This window comes from Kogia breviceps, chromosome 19 (assembly GCF_026419965.1).
Source record: "Kogia breviceps isolate mKogBre1 chromosome 19, mKogBre1 haplotype 1, whole genome shotgun sequence".
In the NCBI taxonomy this organism is placed as follows: Eukaryota; Metazoa; Chordata; class Mammalia; order Artiodactyla; family Physeteridae; genus Kogia; species Kogia breviceps.
This window is the reverse complement of record NC_081328.1, coordinates 2,205,548-2,225,117: the sequence shown is the minus strand read 5'-3', so window position 1 is coordinate 2,225,117 and position 19,570 is coordinate 2,205,548. Positions and strand designations below refer to the sequence as shown.

At 48.7% G+C, this 19,570-nt stretch overlaps 1 protein-coding gene across 23 annotated transcripts in view; it reads right to left on the bottom strand.

The window, feature by feature from the left end:
• The window catches only part of SPECC1 (sperm antigen with calponin homology and coiled-coil domains 1), a 219,867-nt gene that overhangs the window by 71,231 nt on the left and 129,066 nt on the right, over nt 1-19,570 (bottom strand). For 22 of the 23 annotated variants that reach the window (XM_067021731.1, XM_067021735.1, XM_067021736.1 and 19 more), the window contains one exon: nt 1,854-3,412. The exons of the other annotated variant lie outside the window; for it this stretch is intronic. In XM_067021731.1, coding sequence (XP_066877832.1) covers nt 1,854-3,412 — 1,559 coding nt within the window. The remainder of the gene's footprint in view (nt 1-1,853; nt 3,413-19,570) is intronic. 23 annotated transcript variants of the gene reach the window in all.

The following is a 19,570-nucleotide window of genomic DNA, read 5'->3' as shown; positions in this document are numbered from 1 at the left end:
CAGCCTCTGAAATAAGGTGGGAAGATGTTTTCAACCTCTCTCACCAAGGGACCCCTAAATCACACACCCAGAGATTAGAGGAAACAGGAAATTGGAAGCCACCTGCCTACACTTTTCCGGCACTGCTCTGTGGGTGGGCAGAATATCACACAATCGGGCTTCCCTGGTGGCGCAGTGGTTGAGAATCCGCCTGCCAATGCAGGGGACACGGGTTCCAGCCCTGGTCCGGGAAGATCCCACATGCCGCAGAGCAACTGAGCCCGTGCGCCACAACTACTGAGCCTGCTCTCTAGAGCCCGTGAGCCACAACTACTGAGCCTGCGTACCACAACTGCTGAAGCCCGTGTGCCTAGAGCCCGTGCTCCGCAACACGAGAGGCCACTGCGATGAGAGGCCCGCACACCGCAACAAAGAGTCCCCACTCGCCGCAACTAGAGAAACCCCGCGCACAGCAACAAGGACCCAATGCAGCCAAAAATGAATAAATAAATTTATTTTAAAAAAGAAAAAGAAAAAAGAACATCCCACAATCACCAGCAATCTTCACCACAGAACAAAGGTGCAGACTGATTAAAGGATTATTTTTAAAAATGAAGGTGGTGATCATTTATTTGATCCTGGGCTGGGGAAGATCTTTCCGAGTAAAAAGGGGAAAGGTAAAAGAAGAAACGAAAACCAGACCTGAATGACCCAACAACCTGATACCAAGTGCTGGCTAGGAATCCCTCTGCTGGTGGGAGCACACCTGTGCCACACTCCTGGGGGCCAATCCGGCCAAATGCATTCAAAGTCCTTAAAACGGTCATACTCTGACACAGTAAGTCAATGAGTAGGAATTTTTCCTAAGACAGAGAGATTAAAAATGATTTACACTACTGAAAGACTGGAAAAGAACATAAACGTTCAACAGCAGGTGATTACCAAAGTATTTAGGAAACATTTATAGAACAGAGTACTACCTGGCCTTCAACATCATGTTTCAAAGAATAGTTAATGATGAGAACATGCTCAGGAAACATCAGATTTCTTTTTTCTTTTTTTTTTTTTTTTTTTTGCTGTACGCGGGCCTCTCACTGTTGTGGCCTCTCCCGTTGCGGAGCACAGGCTCCGGACGCGCAGGCGCAGCGGCCACGGCTCACGGGCCCAGCAGCTCCGCGGCACGTGGGATCCTCCCGGACCGGGGCACGAACCCGCGTCCCCCGCATCGGCTGGCGGACTCTCAACCACTGCGCCACCAGGGAAGCCCAAATGTCAGATTTTTAAAAACTTAATATACACAGGATGACTCTAAAAAAAATTTTGTTTTAACTTGTGGGATACACACACACACACACACACACACACACACACACACACACACACACACCTGGAAGAAAACACCAAAACAGTGGTTATAGGGTTACTCGGTGGGGAAGCTTGGGGTGGTTCTAGTCCTCTGTTCTTAGGAGCCCAGAGCACGGTATCCGAGAGACCTGGATGCCCCTCACTCATCCCTTCAAGACTCAGCTTACTGCCACCTCTTCGAGCAAGTCCTCTGGCGCCACTACCTCCTGTATCCACGCTATTCTGGGTGTTCCTCTGGGCACTGGACTCCGGGCTGTCCTCTGCGACGTTCTTTGTCTCCCTGCATCAGACTCACTATAGCCCCACTACACATTCAGCTGCTGCAGCCAGAAACTGGGGTGACTCATTTCTGCACCCCCAGTCTGTCTGGACTCTGACAGGTCTTCAGGCTAGAACGCTGGATCGTGAATGAGATCGAGCGCCTGATTCTCTGTGCCGTGTGCCTCGAAAGGCCCAGGAGGGCTGCGCGGACAGGATGAGCGCGCGCGGGCAGAGAGAACGCCCCTTACCTTGGACAGCAGGCTTGAGACGCGCTTAACCTCGCCGTGCGCCTTCAGCAACTCCTGTCTGAGCTCGGCGCAGGACTGTTCCAGCTGGCCCTTCTCGGCTCGGGCCGCTGTCAACATCTCCTGAACGTCACAGCCCCCGGCCGCGTGCCCCGGGGGGCTGCTCTCTACAGCTTTGGGCTTCTCACCCTCCGGGTGAGCCTTCGGAGACCCGTTCTCCACGTTGAGCCCCTCCAAGGCGAGCCGACACTCCTCCAGGGTCTTGGCCGTCGCCCCGCTGTCTCGCCGCTGCAGCTCCAGGAAGGCGGTCAGCTCCCCGTCCTCCTCCTTCAGGCGCCGGGCCGCCTCCAGAGCCCCCCGGTGCTCCTCCTCCGCCTTCCTCAGGCGGCAGGTCAGCTGCTGCTGGGCGGTGAGCAGCTTCTCTCGCTCGAAGCGGCCCTGCTCCAGGGTCTCCGTGCGTTTCTGCTCCAGCTCCAGGGTTTTCCCTCCCTGGGTGCCGAGCGCCTCGCTCTCGACTCGCTCCTGCAGGAGGGCCAGCAGCTTCTCGTTCTCCTGACTCAGCTGCTCCGCCCTCTCCCGGTGCTGGCGGAGGGACGCTTCCAAGAGCGTCTTCTCGTCCGCCAGCTTCTCGTTCTCAGCCGTCAGCTCCTGCACCATCTGCTGCTGGTCCGACAGCTCCTGCAGCGTGGCCTGCAGCTCCTCGGCGGTGCTGTGATGGCTCTCTTCCATCCTGTGGATCTTCTCCGTCAGGGACGCCAGGGACAGCTCGCTCGCGGTGTGCGGGGAGCGGCCGGCCGCCGAGCACGTGGAGCTCCTGACGAGGCTCCCGGCGGGGGCCGGGGGCCCTGGGGGGGCGTCCGCTGGGATGTGCTCAAAGTCGGAGGCGTCCGGGGACAAGGAGGCCTTGGTGACATCGCTGCTCGAAGAGCCCGACGTCCGCAACGCGCCTTCGTGTGGGTTTCCTCTATACGCGTCGACTTCGCCCGACGACCCCTGTCCCGGCGGGCTCCCGAAGCTGGACTCCTGGGCTACCCCCGCGTGGCTCGCTCCCCGCTCTGAGTCTGGGGAACGCTCAAAGTCAGTCAGTTTCTCCCTCAAGGCCCGGTTTTCGTGCTCCAGCGCGGCGAGCTCTTGCTGGAAGGTCCTGTTCTTCTCCTCGAGGGCTCTGATCAAGGGCTCCGGGTCGCCCGGCGAGACCGACGCTCCGTCCACGCTGGGGTCCAAGGCGTCAGCCCCGTCGGCGTTCCGCGCCCACGTCTCCGTCCGTTTCTTGAGTTCACTTCGGAGCCTGTTAATCTCTCCATCTTTCTCTTTGGCTTCGGCCAGGAGCTCCCGAACCCGGGACTCGAGCGCGGCCTGCTCCGCGTCTTCGCGCTCCGGCCGGGCTCTCGGGGGCGTGGCCCGCGCGTGCCTGGTGGGGGTGGGCGCGCCGGAAGAGGTGGGGCTGGCGGCCGCCTTCCGGGCGCTGGAGGGAGCGCGCGGCCCCGGCCTCTCTCTCGAGACGGCTACCGCGAGCTCTCGAGGGGCGGGGATGCCCGTCCGCTTGGCCGCTGCCACAGCCCCTGAAGAGAGAAGGAGAAACCAATGAAACCCAGCGAGCGCTGGTACAAACAACTCCAACCACAGGGCACGGCGAGCGGGGCGGCGGCTGCCTCCCTCCATCGCCCCTCCCCTAGGTAACTCCCGGGCTCCGGCTGGGGTTTCTGTACCTGCACTTCGGCGGGGAGCTGACTTCACGCTGAGCTACTCAGCATCACCCCCTCCAGGGCCATGGCTGCTGGTTCAAGCCATGGCACGAGCCCCCCAGTCAAGGTCAATGAGACACAAGGAGAGGCTTCCTGGGCGAGTTTCTGAAACGTACTGGACACAGGTGAGAGACCGTGCTAAGCCTGGCGATGGCTGGCAACCACCATCACGAGCGGAAGCGGAGGTTGCGGGGTAGAAGGAAGGACACCGAGCTCTTAGCGGGCTGTGGAGCTGTGCACCAGTCACCCTGAGGCTGGCCCTACCCCTGGCCTCCCAGTTACACAAGCCAGCAGTCACCCTTCCTAAGTCACCCTGAACTGGGTTTTCTGTAACTTGCAACAGAACACATCTGAACCGAGGGTCCTGGCAACTGAACAAAATACAGGACTGTTGTGAATTCCTAAATAAACACTCAAAAAAAATTTATCATTAACATATTCTGACTGGGCACAAATTTGATGACGAAATCAGAAGACCCAAATAATGCTAAGGAGACACTGATCTGATTCAATGACCTATTATTTTGAACCTAGGTGTGAATGCCGTGTGCGTTTATATTCATAGAGAAACAAGAACCGACGGGATAAGGGCCCAGTACGTTCACCTGTGGTACGGTGTTCAATGCCAAACGGATTTATAGAACAGGGAAATGATTCAGGATTTAGAATACTTATAATGGGAAATTTGAGGTACGGAACTATTTGTATTTTCCCCTATACCACCATCGTTATTTTTCAGTCTTCATCTATACTACATTTTTAATTTTCACGTATACTATTTACTCTAGACGATGTAAAAAAAAAAAAATTCTAGGGGTGAAAACCCAGACATGGATCTCCTAAATGCTCTAGAAATAAAACCCCCTTGGAGGTTAAAGTATAAAATGAAAAATCTGGACCTGTTTTACAAACTCAAAAGGCATTTGATGAATCATAGCCGAATGCAGTAACTTATACATTTGCACCGTGGGGTGGAGGCCTCTGCTGTGCAGGGAGGGTTGGGAGCAGGGACCCGCCCACAGGCTGGAAGAGGCCTCCATCTTCTGAGGCAGAAGCAGAAACCACTGTGGCGAAACAGCTCTGAACCCACTGCCAAGACAGCTACTGAGACGCGAGCAGCTGCATCTCCCAGCATCCCAGAATCCGAGGGGATGAAGGGGAGGTGGTGGTGTCCTCTGCTAAGTGTCTCACGGCTGAGTGCTTTGAAAACTTTGACATAATAAAGGCTAAACTGTCATATTCATATACTGGAAAGCTATGGTTTTAAAGTTAACTTTTCCAAATTACGTTACCAGAAAGCTAAGAGCACGAGAATACACACGTGCTGCATGTAGGTGTCCAGATGCCTCACGCTAAACAGTGATGAAGAAAAGGTGCGTTTAATTATTCTTGTAAAGCGAAGATTAAAACCACTACGCAATAAAACATTTTAGTAACACCAGCCCTCTGGAGTGAAGTGATCTTGGCAAGGACCGTAATGAAAACTGGAGGGTAACTAAAGTTTCAACATAATTATAGTCAGAACAGGCAAAACTGAGAGTCCAGGGCTGACTGTCAGAGAGGCGTTTTCCATTCCTAATAACGCCACTAAAAGTAAGGCTCCTTTTCAGCTATTTGTTGGTTTGGGAAGGATGACAGAGGACCGTAGACCAAGCCGGGCATCGTTCCCAGCTACAGCTTCAGTCCTTCCTTTTGCCAACAAACCTTGGTCTGTTCGCCACTTGGTGTTACTTACGCCTTATCTAAACCACTAGGAATTTGCTTACATCAAACCGAAGTACATTAATGAAATGCATCCAGTCGTAGATTATGAAGCACACCGTCCAGCTATACTTTTACCACATCTGCTCCTTTTTCCGTGCTCGCCACTTCATCCCCAGAAGATCAGTATAACTTGCCCCCTGATCTTCTGAAAGCCTCTTCCCATCTCTGGACACATCTTTTCAGAAACCGTAATGGGCCGAGGTTAAGTTGGGCAGGTCGCTAAAATTCGCCATCAGACCAAACCAAGGTGGGTGTCGCTCCCCGACCTGTGCTCAGACACCCCGGCACGGCCACTGGCAGGGGGGCGGCCCCCAGCTTATGACGCCACCCACCAGAAGGGCTCCCCTTCTCAGTCTCCTTCAGGCACTGAGTTCAGAAGCCTCACCACGCGACCATCCATCCTGGGCGCGCTCCCTCGCACAGGGCGGCGGGAAGCCTGGGTCCGTGGACGGGGCCCGGCTCAGCTGGCGCCCTGAATCTTTCGTCCTCCTCCCCTCCTCACACCAGAGCACGGCTTACTCCTACCGAGGCTGGTGGTCCAACTGCAAGAAGTTAAAATAAAACCAAGCTCCACCTAATACGATAATTGTTTTAAACCGCGTGTGACGTGTCACATTTCAGGATGCCAAATGAAAAACTGTATTGAAAAAAACTGGTTGATCACAGGTGCATCCAACTGCGTATCACAGGGACACACACGAGAAAGGAAGAGAGAACACAGAACAGGAGAGTGATAAGCTGGTCAGACTGTGAGTAATCTTCCTGTTTCTTTTTATAGTTACATTTATGCAATAAAGAAAAAAAGAGGAGGGAAAAATCCTATCATGCCAACACACAGAGAGAGGAGGGGGTGGGAAAAATTAATCTCTCCAGAGAACAAAAAGCACGTTGTACGTAACAAGAGCGCGATCATTTCAATCATTGACCAGGTTTTCAGAAGTGATTCTTAGGAGCTGAAGAGAAAATATTTTCAGTCCCGTTTTGATTTCCTCATCTTACCTAAAGAACATGCTACTGGGGCTGTTCTAAGTGCACGGGTGAGGGAAACGGTGGCATTCTGAAGAAAGTGATTAACCTTTGATTTATTCACCAAGGATTCGAGGACCTGCTGTACAGCAGATACATGTGGTTCACATCGTCACACGCCTGTTGCCCTGCCTCCTAAACACAAGGGGACTCACTCGTTCTGTGTCTCAAAATCTAAACTACTAGGTTAGTCTTTACTGTAAGTCTTCATAACCTTTTTCTCGGAAAGTTCCAATAATTTCTTCACCGTCAAATCTAATTTCGCCGGGCTCCTTGTCCCTCTCCGCTCTTGGCCGGCGGCGGCTCACTTTTGAGAATCTTCACACTTTTTTTTTGTTTTTGCGGTACGCGGGCCTCTCACCGTTGTGGCCCCTCCCGTTGCGGGGCACAGGCTCCGGACGCGCAGGCGCAGCGGCCACGGCTCACGGGCCCAGCCGCTCCGCGGCACGTGGGATCCTCCCGGATCGGGGCGCGAACCCGTGTCCCCTACATCGGCAGGCGGGCTCTCAACCACTGCGCCACCAGGGAAGCCCCTCTTCACTCTTTTTATTCACGTTGGACACTGGCACCAAACGTTTTTCAGGTTCTCCCATTCAAGGAACCTTGAAAACATATTTAAAACTTCCCTCCCCCCTTCTTTTTGTAACCAACCAGTCGGTCACTCAAATGTATTAACTGGTTTTGGAAAAGGCTCCATATTTTTCCTTTCCCTTCAGTATTGAACCTAGGTCAGGTCCTTGGGATGTTCCATTGAAATTTCTGAACCGTTCTCACAGGGCTTCCTGATTCCAGCCTCTCCCACCTCTGAGATGTTCTGGATCAATAACCCTTACATAACTCTCATTTTTCTGTTCCAGAATCTGTAGGTATTTCCTCTCGTCTGCTGCATCAACGTCAAACCTCCTCCCGTGGCTTCAAGGTCACTCTAAGGTCACTGCGTAATCTCTAAGCACACAGTCAACCATACTCACTATCTGGGTGTTTCTGCTCTCCACCACCCCCACTGGGCTCTAGCCAGTGTCCCCAAAACACATGTGACTTGTGGAACTATCATTCTCTTTCCACTGGATACTTCTGACTGGCATTTAAACACACTTAATTCTCTTTAATTTAAAAGACCCACGCACCTCTATGTTCACAGCAGCACTGTTTACAACAGCCAAGACATGGAAACCACCCAGGTGTCCACTGATGAATGAATGGATAAGAAGATGTGAAGATACACACACACACACACACACACACACACACACACACACACACACACAGGAATGCTACTCAGCCATAAAAAAGAATGAAATAATGCCATTTGAAACAACATGGATAGACCTAGAGATTATCATACTAAGTGGAGTAAGCCAGATAGAGAAAGAGAAATATCATACAATATCCCTTATATGTGGAATCTTTTAAAAATGATACAAATGAACTTATTTACAAAACAGAAACAGACTCATAGACATAGAAAACAAACTTATGGTTAGCAGGAGGCAAAGGGGAGAGAGGGATAAATTAGGAGTTTGGGATTAACAGATAGACACCACTATATATAAAACAAATAAATAGGGACTTCCCTGGTGGTGCAGTGGTTAAGAATCTGCCTGCCAATGTAGGGGACACGGGTTTGAGCCCTGGTCCAGGAAGATCCCACATGCCGCGGAGCTACTAAGCCTGTGCGCCACAACTACTGAGGCAGTGCTCTATCTAGAGCACATGTGGCACAGCTGCTGAGCCCGCGTGCCACAACTACTGAAGCCCATGCGCCTAGAGCCCGTGCTCCGCAACAAGAGAAGCCACCGCAATGAGAAGCCCGCGCACCGCAATGAAGAGTAGCCCCCGCTCGCTGCAACTAGAGAAAGCCCACACGCAGCAACGAAGACCCAACGCAGCCAGAAATAAATAAATAAATAAATTTATTTTGTAAAAAAAACAGATAAATAACAAGGACCTACTGTATAGCACAGGGAACTATACTCAGTATCTTGTAATAACCTATAATGGAAAAGAATCTGAAAAAGAATAGATAAATATATATGTATAACCAAATCACTTTGTTGTTTACCTGAAACTAACATAACACTGTAAATCCACTATACAATAAAATAAAACATTTTTTTAAAGAATAAAAAAAGAAGAATCTCTGAATCCACGTCTTCCTGCAGCTCATCTCCGATCTGCCCCAAGCTGTGTTTACCGGTTGTCCTCCTTTCTCCCCCCACATCCCCTCCTCTGCCCACTCCCATTACTCAACCAAACGCCAGTTCATCAGTGACCTCCACTGCAATGGGCGTTTCCAATCCTCTCAGCAGGGGGGGAACAATACCCCCCCTTTTGACACATGCCTCTGATGTCACGCTGACCCAGCTCTCTCTGACCTCAGCAGCCACCCCCCGTCTGGTTCCTCCCCCTCCCCACTCTCTGCATGCTGGAATTCCTCAGATCTCGGCCCTGGGCCTTTTTCCTTCTCTTGTTACAAATATTTTCCTGGTGCTTCTACTTCTACTCAGTGCCATGATTTTAAATACCACCTACATACGGATGATACATCCCTTCTCGCGTTCGGTCCTCTCCTCTGAGCAACATCTGAATATCAAACTACTTAACTTGATAAGCATAACTAAATTACCACAAAAATACCTCAAGCTAGATAAAAGGGAGAAAGGAAGGCTAGGAAAGTGTGAACAGAACGGGCAAAGGCCCTGGAGTGCCGGGAGGGGGAGGTAGAGGCTAGCTGGCAGCGGGCACGCAGGGAAGGTCCTGCCGCTGAGATTCAAGGTGACGCACAGCCACTAAAACAAGGCCAGGATATGCTGTGGAAGAGGCACAGAGGTAAGGCAAGAAGAAGCTCTCAGAAAATTTAAATATGTTTTTCAAATTAAAAGATTCAATGGAAGGAATGGAATGCAGAAACAAGGAACTCTCTCAATGTGTACAAGAGAACTGAAATAAGACGAAACAGAAAAGATAAACACAGAGGGCCAATCCAGGCAATCAAATAATCAATTAATAGAAGTTCCAGAACTATAGATCAGTGGGAACAGAGTGGAGGAAATAATCAAAGAACGGACACAAGACAATTCCCCAAAGTTGAAGAATGTGAGTCTCCAGAATTCGTGTCAGGCAAAACAAATGAAAAAAGATCTACATGGAGATAGATAAATCTTTTTTAAAGTTTCAAAATACCAAGAATGCCTGAAAGTTTAGGGAAGGGGTGTGAACTGAGAATGAGACTGGCCATTGTCATGTATGGGCAATACTGAATTCTAGAAGGCAACAAAGTAAAAGCCTTCAGAATTCTGTGGGAAAGTGGTTTTCAATCTAGAATTCTATACCCAATCTAACTATAAATCAATCAGAGAGGTGGAAAACACGTTTCGAAACACGCAAAGTCTCGGAAAATTAAATTGTGAACACCCCTTCTGAGGAAGTCATTTGAGGATGTGCTCCAGGAAAAAAAGGAAACAAATCACAGAGAAGAGGAGGAGTGATCCAGGAAGAATGGCCCTATCAGAGGAAAGCAGTCAAGGGAAGTCCAAGATGGGATCCATGGAGCAAGTCTGGAGAACAAGCCCAAGCTGGGTGAGAGGACGAAGTGCCCAAGAAGGCAGTTTCTTTAACAGAACACCCCATCGGGTGATGCGTACGGGGGGTGGGGGTGGGGGAATGAGGGTATAATAAACATGGTGAAGAAAACAGAAACCTCATAGAAACAAGAAGCCACATAAGAAAGGTAACAAAATCATAGCACATGACTTCACTCTGCAAGGAAGACTATCTATGTAGTCATAATAACATTAATACTACTTAAACTGACACAAAGTAGGAAAGACCCAGAGTAGGAAAGACTATTTATAGAACATTTGAATATCATCATCCATGTTAGCGAAAAAAGTTAAAGTACAGATGAAAGAAATTGGGAGGTGGAGAGAGCTGGCGGAAAGGGGTAGTGACAATAATATCCGTCCTCATCTCACAAATGGAGAGTCAAAGATACTGAATACAGTTGACAAAACAAGAAAAAAAAAGATGAAATACATTATTAAAATAAAAGAGGTAACCACGAAAGGAACTAAAAATCGTGATATTATGACACTGGGAGGAGGGGAAATGCTATGCGTTAAATCCTCATCTATCACAGCAGGAATCCACAAAATGTCTAAACTTGAAAAATTAAAATATAGCAATGCCAAGAGAATGATTAGACAAGCCACAGATGGGGCAAAAAAATTTGCCAAAGACATATCTGATCAAGAACTGTTATCCAAAATGCACAGAGAACTCAACAATAAGGAAATGAACACTCTAATTGATGGGCAAAATATGTGAACAGACACCAAGGAAGATATACAGATGGCAAATAAGCATATGAAAAGATGCTCAGTGTCACGTGGCTCTAGGGAATTGCAAATTAAAACAACGGTGAGATAGCGCTGCACTCCTATCAGAGTGGCTGAAACCCCAGACGCTGACGCCAAACGCTGGTGAGGATACGCGACAACAGGGGCTCGTGCTTTGCTGGCGGGACGCGGAGCGTGTGCAGCCACGCGGGAAGCCAGGCCGGCGGTTCTGCAGCCACGCGGGGAGCCAGGCCGGCGGTTTCTTACAAAACTAAATATACTCTTGCCGTGCAGTCCAGCAACTGCGCTCCTTGGTATTTACCCAAATGAGCTGAACATTTATGTGCGCACAAAAACCTGCACGTGGATATCGACAGCAGCTTTAGTCACGGTTGCCAAAACTCGGAAGCAACCAAGATGTCCTCCGGCGGGGGAGCGGATAAACTGTGCTCCACCAGCCAATGGAATATTAATCGGTGCTAAAGAGAAATGAGCTATCAAGCCATGAAAAGACGCAGAAGAACCTTAAATGCACACGACTAAGTGAAAGAGGCCAATCTGAAAAAGGCTACATTCCGTACGAGTCCAACAACGTGACATTCTGGAAAAGGCAAAACTCTGGAGACAGTGAAAGAGATCAGTGGTTGCCAGGCTTTTAAGGGGGGTGGGGGTGAACCGGCAGAGCATGAAGTATTTTATGGGCGGTGAAGCTCTTCTGTAAAATACTCAGATGATGGATATATGTCGTTATACATCTGTCTAAACCCATAGAATGTACAAACACCAAGAATGAGCCCTGATGCAAACTACGGACTCTGGGTGATGATGACATGTAGGCCCGTCGGCTGTAACAAGCCCACCACTCTGGTGTGGGGCGCGGCCGGGGGGCGAGGCCGTGGGCGGGTGAGAGCAGGGGCCATATGGGAAATCTCTGTACTTTCTGCTCAGTTTTGCCGTGAACCTAAAACTGCTCTAGGAGTCTACTAAAAACAACTATCCAGCATAAGATGATGAAACGGTTACCTTTAAGAAGCGGGACACGAAAGGAGAAGGGGACAGGCAGCGGTGGCCTGGATTTTCATGATAAGGGGCTTGCCCTATTTCATTTTGTTAACCTGTGCATCTACCACTCTGTTAATAAGATTTAAGGAAAAGAAATGTGAGCGTCTGTGGATGCAGTGCGGAAGCAGGTAATCAGCAGTTGGTTTTATAGGCAGCGCTGATCCTTTGGACTTAGAACAAACGAGATAAAAGAGGACAGCTCGAGGCCACTCAGCAAGCAGCAGCACTGCCGCAAGGAGTCTGTTATCACATCTCCGGGCCGCACCTTGCCTGTGGCAGTTAAGTGTTTCCTTAGCTGGACTGCCTTCCGGAGAATCTCAATCGAGTGATTTCTAGAAATTCATACATACCTCATATTAAAGTTCACGGAAACTCCCTTTGCAAACCAAACAGAGGAAAAAACACAAAAGAGTTCCACACACACACAAATGAACCAAATTACTTGCTCATCTGGCTCCCTTCATTGAAGGCAAGCAGTAGGGTCCCCATTCAGAGACGGTTTTTGTAACAGGACAAGTGGTCTGTCTCGTCTTCACTTCACTTTCTTTTTCCAGACGCAGAATTAATTTTGCTCCTGTTCCACTTGGTCAGCGACTTGGGTGAGGTTTCAAGACACCCGTAAGTCTGCATTCTTCTCCTTCCCAAACACTCACACTGGACCTTAGCCACCATGTACAGCGCTCCAGGACCGGGGAGCTTCTGAACAAAAGACCCCTAACACTCAGGAGGGGCTCTGGCCTGGGGAGGACACAGTGGCCGCTCTGTGCCGCGTTCAAGGCGGGGCGGGGCGGGAGACAAAGCGGCAGTGTTTGCAGAGGAGCTTCTTGCAGGCGGCCCGCCGCTCCGCTCGATCTGTCATCACCAGGAAGAGCCGAAACGCAAACGGGAGCTGGACGGGCAGCTCCCAACGCGCCGGCCGAAAGGCACGGGGACGGCTAGTTTCCCCTGAAACCAAAGCGGCCCGGAATTCGCTCTGCAGGCCACGTGAGCCTCCTGGCCCATGGTGCGTGTCAGATACCATCCTCATCGCCTAACCCTAGAGCTCAGCATCTGCGCGCAGGAATCTCCCAGCACCCCCGGGGTCTCCAGGCAGCAAATGCAAAGAATGAGGAGGGGCTGGGGGCCGAGGGGCTCTAGTGAAGGAGAAGGCCTGCCTCTCCATGGGCGGCCTTCCTTCAGGTCAGACAGAAAAGATGGGCCTTGCGAGGCTTGATGCAGGGGGGAATGACCTATCTCAGATCATGGTTTAGCTCTGGCTCCTTAAGATGAGACACTTGGCCCTATCTCACGGCGACCCCCGAGAAACTTCCGAGTTCCGCCATTAAAAGATATGAAATTCACCTGAATTTGAGCTTGGAGAAACGAGAGAATTAGGTGGACTGGGCAAGCTGAATCCTATTTATCTGACTAGTATCACTTTTCTTTTTCTCTCTCTCTCTCTTTTTTTTTAACCACCCATAGGTCAAAACAAACAAAGAACTTTAAGGAACTGTCCGCATTCCTTAAACTGGAGTTCTGTACAGTGCAGGCAGTTGTAACAGCCCTTGACATGTGTGGAGCGCTTTGCTTTTCACCGCATTTGCATACACGTTATGAGGCTCACAAAAGTCAGCTGGCCACGTACTGTTATCTTCATTTTGCGGAAAAGGAAAATGAGAGTCTGAGAGGCCTCGCAATTTGCCTAAGGGTCGCATAATAAGTACGTCTCATCTCCTGAGACCTAAGGAGGCTCAAAATCCTGTTATCTCAGAACTGGAAGAAAAAGAGAAACCCCGTAGCCTAATCTGCCACGGAAAGTAGTTCTCGATGGCGTCCAGCTTCTGTTGCTACTTTGCCGTCTCACGTCGGACCCGGCATTAGCCGCTTCCACCGCTGAGCAGCTCAAATGGTCAGACAGTCCTTCTTCATACCCGGCGGAACGGTGTCTTCGTCAACATGGCACATGTGGGTTCCAGTTCCGAAACCACCTGGAACCACAGACAACAAATGGATCCCCTTTTCCACGTGACATCTGAACATCTGAGGGCAGCCTTCCTCCCCCTGGTCTTCTATGCTCGAAACAGGACATTCCTAACCCTTCCCGCCAGGCCTCCCAGGACCCAGGGCCGGTCATCGGATGAACGGCCTGGAGATCCTCTGATTTAGCAAGGTCCCTCCGAAATGTCGCCCAGAATCTCAAAAATGCTGCGGACGTGCTCACCAGGAGTCTTTGCAACAGAGAACCCAAGTCAGGCTTGCGGGAGTAAAAAGAGAGGTTTGGGGCTCGCAGAACTGGAAGTCCAGGAGCGGCCCAATGCCAGGTCCGGCTCAGCAGGATGATGTCCTCAGGGCCCGCGTCCCTCCACCCCTTGCCCCGGGCTTCCAGGGCAGGCGCTCTTCATCAGCAAGCCGCTCCGCCTCAGGGCCGCAGGATGCCCCTGGCAGCTCCAGGCCTCGCGCCTGCACACCCCCAAACCCAGTGAAGAGCGCGACGTCTCTCCCAGAAGCCCCGACAATGTCTCCTCACATCTCAGTGTGACTGTCTCACTGATGCCAAGGGATCAGCTGATCCACTAAAAGTGGGGAAATGGTGAATTGGCCAAGGAGAATTCCTGAAAGAAGAGGGAAGTAGATGCTGGAAACAAACATCCAAGTTTCAGAAAGTGTGCATAACGTGGGCCGAGCAAAGCCAAGTTAGTTTCCTGGTTCAGTACGCCAGTATGGGAATACTGGAAATATGGAGAAATATGGAGAAAATGGCATAGTGGTCCAGTTCAAAGCGAAGAAACAAAAAAGGCTTCAGACCCCGGCACGGGATATTAGGCAACAATTAAAAATGAATCGACGGATGAATGGATAAAGAAGATGTGGTGTGTTAGTGTGTGCGTGTGTGTGTGTGTTATACACACACACACACACACACACACACACACACACACAGGAATATTACTCAGCCATAAAAAAGAATGAAATAATGCCATTTGCAGCAACATGGAGGCAAGTAGAGATTATCATACAAAGTGAAGTCAGTCAGAAAGAGAAAGACAAATACCATATGACATCACTTATGTGTAGAATCTACAATATGACACAAATGAACTTTTCTACAAAACAGAAACAGACTCAGAGAGAACAGACCGGTGGTTGCCAAGGGGGAGGGCGTGGGGGAGGGACGGACGGGGAGGTCGGCACTAGCAGAGGCAAACTGGTGTCTACAGGACGGAGAGACGACAAGGTCTGCTGCAGAGCACAGGGAGCTAGAGTCAATATCCTGGGATAAACCATCATGGAAAAGAATCTGAAAAAGAATGTATGTATCTATATGTGGGTCAATCTGCTGTACAGCGGAAATTAGTACAACATCGTAAATCAACTCTACTTCAATAAAATTTTTTTAATGTATACTGTTTGCCATACTTTTAGTGTATATAATGCATAATATAAAATACATATATGTAATACTTAAAAGTAAAACATTGTATGTAAAAAGACCAAGTGGGATAGCAAATTTTGAGAGTACTTATTACAACTAGGCAAACCGTTCTTGCTTATGGGATGGTTTATGTGCGTGCAACACGCAGCTGGGACCGGCCCCGGGAAGGCTCCTCTCCCCCGCGTGTATGAACATCGCCAGAGCCACGCCGCTGTCTACCAACCCTGCGTGTCTCGGTTACCGCTGTTTCAGGACTAGTTTCCCCGTAGCCTCAACGCTCTGAACAACCATCTTATTTCGCTCATGGTTCTGCAGGTCAGGAAATGTGGGAGGGGCTGGGCTGGGCTGGCCTGGCCGCACGGCCGGCAGGTGGGAGCTTGGCTGGGCTTGGTGGGAGCGCTGGGGTGGCCTCCCGGCAAGGTGGGCTCAGGGCTCCCAGCGTCCCCGTTTCTGCAATCAAGGGCAGCTGCAGGGCCTGTCGTAACCCGGCCAGCCCCGGTGGTCACACGGCATCACGTCTGTCATATCTAGTGGTCGGAGCACCTCCACAGGGGACAAGTCAGCGTGCCATTTATGCTGCATCTCATAAAACCAGCAACTGCTCACTGAGCCGTCCAGACATGAAGCCAACGTCCGTGCTACTGACCATCTGCTAGTCCCCAAGGCACGGCGGAGACACCTCTTAAGTCCACTCTGCGAAGCACTCGACCCTCTGGGGCCTGCACTTTGCAGGACAAGCTGGTCCCACGTCTTCAGTACATGCCAAGGAGTGAAGCCACACAGAGGTAACAATGTTCTTTCTAAAACGGAAATAATCAAAACCCCCACCTTCCCGAGCCGTCGATAAGAAGCACGGGACACGGAAAGAACGCGTTCTTCCACGCTGGGACAAAAGGGCTGAGTCTTTTGTTTGGGATCGTGACATCTGCATGCACGGCATAAAGCTGCAAGCACTCCTTTGTGAATCCTATTTCACCACGTTAGAATACACTGCATTTACAACCTTCCAAGACAGTGGGAACAGATCTCGCTGCTTTTTTAATAATATAATACTTCCTAAGAATAATGTCCTGCAATTTATTCAGCCAGTTCCTACCAAGGAACATTCAGACTGTTCCTAGATTCGGGCCATTACAAAAAAAGTACTGCAATTGACAAACTTTTTCTACCTTCACTGCATGCTTAAGTACTTGGTGCTTTTATTTCTAGAGGACAGAATCCCCCAAATGGAACTGATTTGTCAAAAGAAACCAGGACATGGAAGCAACCTAAGTGTCCATCAACAGATGAATAGATAAAGAAGAGGTGGCACATATATACAATGGAATATTACTCAGCCATAAAAAGAAACAAAATTGAGTTATTTGTAGTGAGGTGGATGGACCTGGAGTCTGTCATACAGAGTGAAGTAAGTCAGAAGGAGAAAAACAAATACCGTATGCTAACACATATATATGGAATCTAAGGAAAAAAAAATGTCATGAAGAGCCTAGAGGTAGGACGGGAATAAAACACAGACCTGCTAGAGCGTGGCCTTGAGGATATGGGGAGGGGGAAGGGTAAGCTGGGACGAAGTGAGAGAGTGGCAGGGACATATATACACTACCGGACATAAAATAGACAGCTAGTGGGAAGCAGCTGCATAGCACAGGGAGATCAGCTCGGTGAGATCAGCTCGGTGCTCTGTGACCACCTAGAGGGGTGGGATAGGGAGGGTGGGAGGGAGGGAGACGCAAGAGGGAAGAGATATGGGAACATATGTATATGTATAACTGATTCACTTTGTTATAAAGCAGAAACTGACACACCATTGTAAAGCAATTATACTCCAATAAAGATGTTAAAAAAAAAAAAAGAAAGGAAGAAACGTGTATTTTCAATCTCGACAGCTACCGCCGGACCGCCTTCCACAAAGACTGCAATCACGCTGCCACCAGGACGCAGGGGTGCGGCTGTTTCTCGAGTCCCTGACCAGCCCGGGAAGCTATTACTCTTTTTGGTGGGTGAAAAATGGCTGCGTTTGACTTCCACTTCTCTATGTTCACTATCTTTGCTTCTTCTTTTCTTTCCTTTTTTGCCATTTCGTTGCTTGTCATACTATTGCCAGCTGACCTGGACCACCACCCCCTCTGGCCTTTAGTTTCTCCTTATTTGTTTCTAGGTGGACATCATAGACGCAGGGTATCCTGCAATATTTCCCCCAACTGTCACGTATCTGTAAGCAGAGGTGGGCTGTAGCCCGGAATTCCTTCCCTTTTCCTCCTCAGTAACTTGACTTTTCACTGGGCACACGGTTTCAGAACGAGGACGTTTTCCAGCCTCTTTGCAGCCGGGTGCAGCTGGGTGACTAGGTTCTAGCCAGCCGGATGAAGCATTTTCTGGAAGGTCTCCTTAACACCCCTTTCCTCCATCCTTGAGCCTGAAGTACAAATGCCACATTAGGGACCACGAGGTCAGGGTCTCACACGATGGAGCCGGAAGTCACCAGGAGCCCAGGCCCGGAACACCAAGCCCCGTGCCGGCCTGGACCACGTACCCAGACTTTCACGTGAGAAGTACACTTGGGTCTGGTGTCAACCTCTATCATTTCAGGGAGGGGGGCTGTCACTTGTAGCCAAACGTAATCCTAAGATAGAGTGACTTTGAATCTAAGGTGATAGCCATCTCCCAGAGAGCAAAAAGAAACAAAAACAAAACAAAATATAAGCTTCTTGACCAACCTGAGAAAGGGTTCATTGCTGCAGACAAAGGGGTCAAATTCCTATCTTTAATTTATATAGTATATATATTTAACATGTAATAGGTATTCCATATTTGCACATAAAATATGTACTTTAATTATATATTTATATTATGTGTGTTAATATATATGATTATATAATGCCTTACTGCATTACATAATGTATATTAATACATTAAATTTATATTTATATGTACATATTTAAAATCACATTATAGAAAATATATTCGTTCAGAAATACTGATCCCATACTCACATTTCAAGAAGATGTCCAGATCTGTCACAAGCCGTGTTCTACATCACAGTTTCCATCACCACTAGAGCTACTTTTAAACCATCTATTCCAGTTTACAAGAGAACCGCTGAAGCTCTTTGAGATTCTGTGCTTTTTGAGTCCAGTGATAGTATCATGCTGTCACTGAAAATTTTATACCAAGTCACAAATACATATTTGCATGATATCAGGTTGATTCTTTAAAAAACAGTTCTTCCCGTGGGAATATATACTTCAGAACTCTGCGACCTAACCACCTACTGTCAGGTAATCTCTCAAAGCCTCACACCAACAACCTATGACACTTGTAACTCTGAGGTCATACCTCATGGCATAAGTACTAAGTTTGTTTTAAAGGTGCCTCCCTTTTCCTAAACCAACCCTATAATTAAAACTCTAAAATTAAATCAGAGTCAGGTTATTTTAGTCTGTCTTCCCCAAATATTACTTTGTTATTCAGAATAAAGTAATTAAGGACATGCTCAGTTAAAAATGACATTTTGTGAGGCTTGAATGTAAGGAACTTCCTTTTTTCCTAAGAAGTAATTCTGGGGAGAAATTAGTCTCATATCTAGGCATATTAGGTGAGAAGTACAGTTTCTGTATAATTTCAAGTCTTGTTTTATGAGCCACAATGAGATGTAATATATATATATATATATATTTTGTGTGTGTGTGTGTGATATGCGGGCCTCTCACTGTCGTGGCCTCTCCCGCTGCGGAGCACAGGCTCCGGACGCGCAGGCGCAGCGGCCACGGCTCACGGGCCCAGCCGCTCCGCGGCATGTGGGATCTTCCCGGACCGGGGCACGAACCCGTGACCCCTGCATCGGCAGGCGGATTCTCAACCACTGCGCCACCAGGGAAGCCCCAGATGTAATATTTTTCACCTTGTGTTCTATAATATAGTCTAGTTAAAATTTATCCTAGATATTTTGTGGCGCCCGCGATTTTCTTCATTTTTATTTTCTTTAATTTCCAGGGTTAACCAGTTCCTGCTAGTATAGAAAAAAAAAAAAAAAAACCAGCCATTGCTCTTTTTATATTTCTCTTATAATCAAATTCCCTTATTCTTGGGTCTAATTTGCTTTTTCTTTTCAATATTTAAACCAAAAGACATTTTTGCTTAATTGCATGAATACCAGAACAATGTTAAACGCTAGTGATAATACTTCAAGTTTTCTATTTTTTCTAGGAACAGTTTTGTGAATTTATATTTTGAGGGAAATTCATCCATGTCCTTCAGTTTTTCAAATGTGGGCTGAATTTTTCATTTCTTTCATACTATAACAATAGATCCTTACTCATTTTTAATATTTTTCCTCTTTTTTAAAAAAAATCACAGATAATTTCCATTATT